Source organism: Pundamilia nyererei, unplaced genomic scaffold (assembly GCF_000239375.1).
Source record: "Pundamilia nyererei isolate P.nyererei 1_Seehausen unplaced genomic scaffold, PunNye1.0 scaffold00016, whole genome shotgun sequence".
Taxonomy (NCBI): domain Eukaryota; kingdom Metazoa; phylum Chordata; class Actinopteri; order Cichliformes; family Cichlidae; genus Pundamilia; species Pundamilia nyererei.
In genome coordinates this window covers 603847-607140 of record NW_005187417.1, presented here as the reverse complement: position 1 = coordinate 607140, position 3294 = coordinate 603847, and the positions used below count along the sequence as shown (strand labels likewise).

Below are 3294 nucleotides of genomic sequence, written 5' to 3'. Positions count from 1 at the left end.
AAACTCACGCGCGTGGTTTTAACAGCACTGACGCGCGTTTCACGCGTTTTCGCGACGCAAATCTGCTTCCGAATTTTCGCGGGACCCGCAATCGCGTGTCATCGCGCCTTTCCATTGACTTTACATGTAAACCTGACGCTCTATTCGCATCCATCGCGTTCGGTGTGAACACATTCCTGTACCAGGTGTCATAGTGTAGCTTGTGTTGCTTTACCTTGTAAGTCAGTCTTTGTATATGTGTGTGGCAACACAACATTGTGTTGTAACTACAGAGAAATTCCTGTCCATACCTGAAAAATACTCTCTGAATCACTGTGCAGTATTGTGACAAAATCTTTACTGCTCCAAGAAAACAAAATTCTTTAAGATTATACATTTCTACAGGCCAATTCAATAGCAGTGAGATTGACATTTCAAGGCAGAAACTGGCATGAAATGAGCATAAAGCATTACCTTCATACTGTTAGGATGCCTGGGTCGTTGACCCAAAGTTTTGAGTTTATTATATTATTTATCATTTCTAGTCTTTGGTTTCTTTGTTAGAGTTATGTCTTATGGTTATGTCTCTGTGTTCTCTAGTTGCTCTGTCTCCCCTGTTAGCTGTATCCCCTTGTCAAGTCTGTGTCTCTGTGTTAGGTTTCCTGTTTTAATTTGAAAGTCAGTGTCTTATACAATACAATACAATTTTATTTATATAGCACATTTAAAAACCACAGGTATGCCAAAGTGCTTCACAGAACGAGTTAGAGCAATAATAAATACAAATACAAAATACAAATAAAATATACTAGCAGGCGGGTGACATAACTAACCAATAATACACCAGGTATAGTAGGCACAACCTGAAAGGCTGAAGGTTAAAACATTATAAATATTAATAAAGCGAAAAAGATAACTTACAGTACACCAAAAATGCGGGCTCTAGGAGGCAGGGAAAGCAAGGCTAAGCAAATAAGTTTTTAATCGAGATTTAAAATATTGAATTGAATCAGACGCCCGAATAGCTCATGTTAATGTGTCTGGTTTTGCTTCCTCATTAGGCCTGATTTGCCCCAGCTGTGTTTCTCTCCTGTTACCCATTCCCTGATTGCTCCCTCTGTGTATTTAAGCCCTGTGTTTCTCTGTGTCCATGTCGTGATCTACCCTTAACCACCGTTTACCATGCCGTAATGCCTGCCTGTGTTTATTGTTTGTATTTTGGAAGTTTGTTACTCTGAGTTCAGCATTAAAGCTGTTTTTTTTTTTTTGAGTTATAGTTATAGGTTATAGTTACAGATTCACCGAAAACAAACACTGCTCGTCTAAAAAAATTATAAATGAATAAATTAAAAAGTATACAGATGATATATTGCAAAATATGGAGTCCTGATCACAAAGTCGAGAAAATTGTTCATATTATTAATTTCAGATTTTCTTAGAAATTTTAAGAAGAGTTTCAGTTGTTCATGTTGAATATATTAAACAATCTGCTATCTTTACAGATATATTGAAGCTGTAGAAGATTTATACATTTTGATCGAATAAAGTACGACAGAGTTACTTACCCTGAGTCTTTGAAAAATTCATCTTGTCAGCTGCTTAATAATGAACGGTGTGTGCAGATTTTACCAGAATCTGAATCAGCTTTGAAATGTGTCAGATGCACTCCTGGTATTATAGCCTGAGAGATTAGCTCCACCCAGTGGGTGGAGTGCAGGAGCTGCTTTAGATTAAAACAGTGGAGAGCTGGGTTTCTGTTCATTAGCTAACAAGATAAGAATAAAGATGGGCAACGGTGCTGCAATCCCTGATGGTAAAGTTATCTCATGTTTATACTTATTCTTAATACTGCAGTAAGTGTGTATTAGGTGGAACTTGTTTCAGAGTAAAAGAGTAAAAAGTAAAAACAACAGTTTTTTTTCTTTCTGCAGGTCCTCCAAGGAGGATTGTGATGATCGGTAAAACTGGTGTTGGGAAGAGTGCTGTTGGCAACACCATCCTGGGCAAAACGTATTTTAAATCTAATGTGAGCTCAGAGTCAGTGACGCAAACCTGTGAGTTTGAAAATGTTCCAAACTGTTTGAGAAAGATCACTGTGGTCGACACACCCGGTCTTCTGGATACGTCTAAAACTGCAGACATCATGAAGAAGGAAATCGCAAAATGTATTCAGATTACTACTCCAGGCCCTCATGTCTTCCTGCTGGTCATACAGATTGGTAGGTTTACCAAAGAAGAGCAGAACTGTGTGGATGCCCTGGAAAAACTGTTTGGACCAAAGGCCTCAAACTACATGATTGTCGTGTTTACTCATGGTGACAAACTGACAACACAGGGCATAACAATAGAAAATTACCTGAAAGAGGGCCATAAGAAGGTTAAACAGTTGCTGAACAGATGTGGTAACAGGTATCATGTGTTTGACAACAGTAACATCAAGAACAGAGCTCAAGTTGTCAATCTGATCAAAAAAATTGATGAGATGGTGGCATCAAATAAAGAAACTTACTACACTGATGAAATGTTTGAGGAGGCAGCAAGAATTCTGGAGCTGAACAAGAAAAAAGAAACAGAACAACAGCTGACTAACAATGTACCCTTCATGTCTAATGTCAGGGAAAAAGTTCTTTTGTTTCAGAAGATCTTGGCAAGTGATGAAGCTGAGTAGGGCCACATTGATTAAATCTCAGACTCAAACATGAGACATTACTCTAATTAGTCCTCAGTTCATTTTTTAATTACACTGGCTCAATTGGTTGTCATTTGAAGAAAAATTTAATGTTAAGTTATAAAATCCTTTCTGACATGAATGGTTTAGAATTGTATTCAACTGGAAGATTTCCATGTTAATATTTTCCAACTTGTACAGACATTGCTCTTTACATTAGTTGTTTATGTTTATACACTATTCATTCATCATTTTCATCAATAAAAGAGGAATTTCTTGGCCACTATTGTTTTTTTTTATATATTGAAGATCAATCTTTCATTTAATAAGATGCTTTATACAGGAAACGTTTTATTTTCTTAATCTTATTCTTCAATAACTCTTGAGTTGTTTGAATTAAAACAACATTACACTTATCTCAGAAACAAGCCTCCATCTTGATTTTAAAAAGTAGGTAAAAATATATTTCTTAAAAAAATCCAAAGATGAACTTTAAAATTTGAGCAGTGTGTAAAAGGGCTAGTGTACTGCATTGGCAAATCTGAAAGTGCTGGTGCAACTGGCACTTGTTCAACATTATGGTTGAAGAAGGTTTTCCTCGCTAATGTGCTAACGTTTCTTATATCGCTGTTGGCCAAGAGAAAACT

At 36.6% G+C, this 3294-nt stretch overlaps 1 protein-coding gene across 1 annotated transcript; it reads left to right on the top strand.

Moving 5' to 3' along the window:
• The first annotated feature begins 1764 nt into the window (after positions 1 to 1764).
• On the top strand, positions 1765 to 2647 carry LOC102212301 (GTPase IMAP family member 4-like). The gene is made up of 2 exons (XM_005725640.1): positions 1765 to 1792; positions 1911 to 2647. Exons 1-2 carry the CDS (start codon positions 1765 to 1767, stop codon positions 2645 to 2647), a joined length of 765 nt encoding a protein of 254 aa, XP_005725697.1.
• The last annotated feature ends 647 nt before the right edge of the window (positions 2648 to 3294 follow it).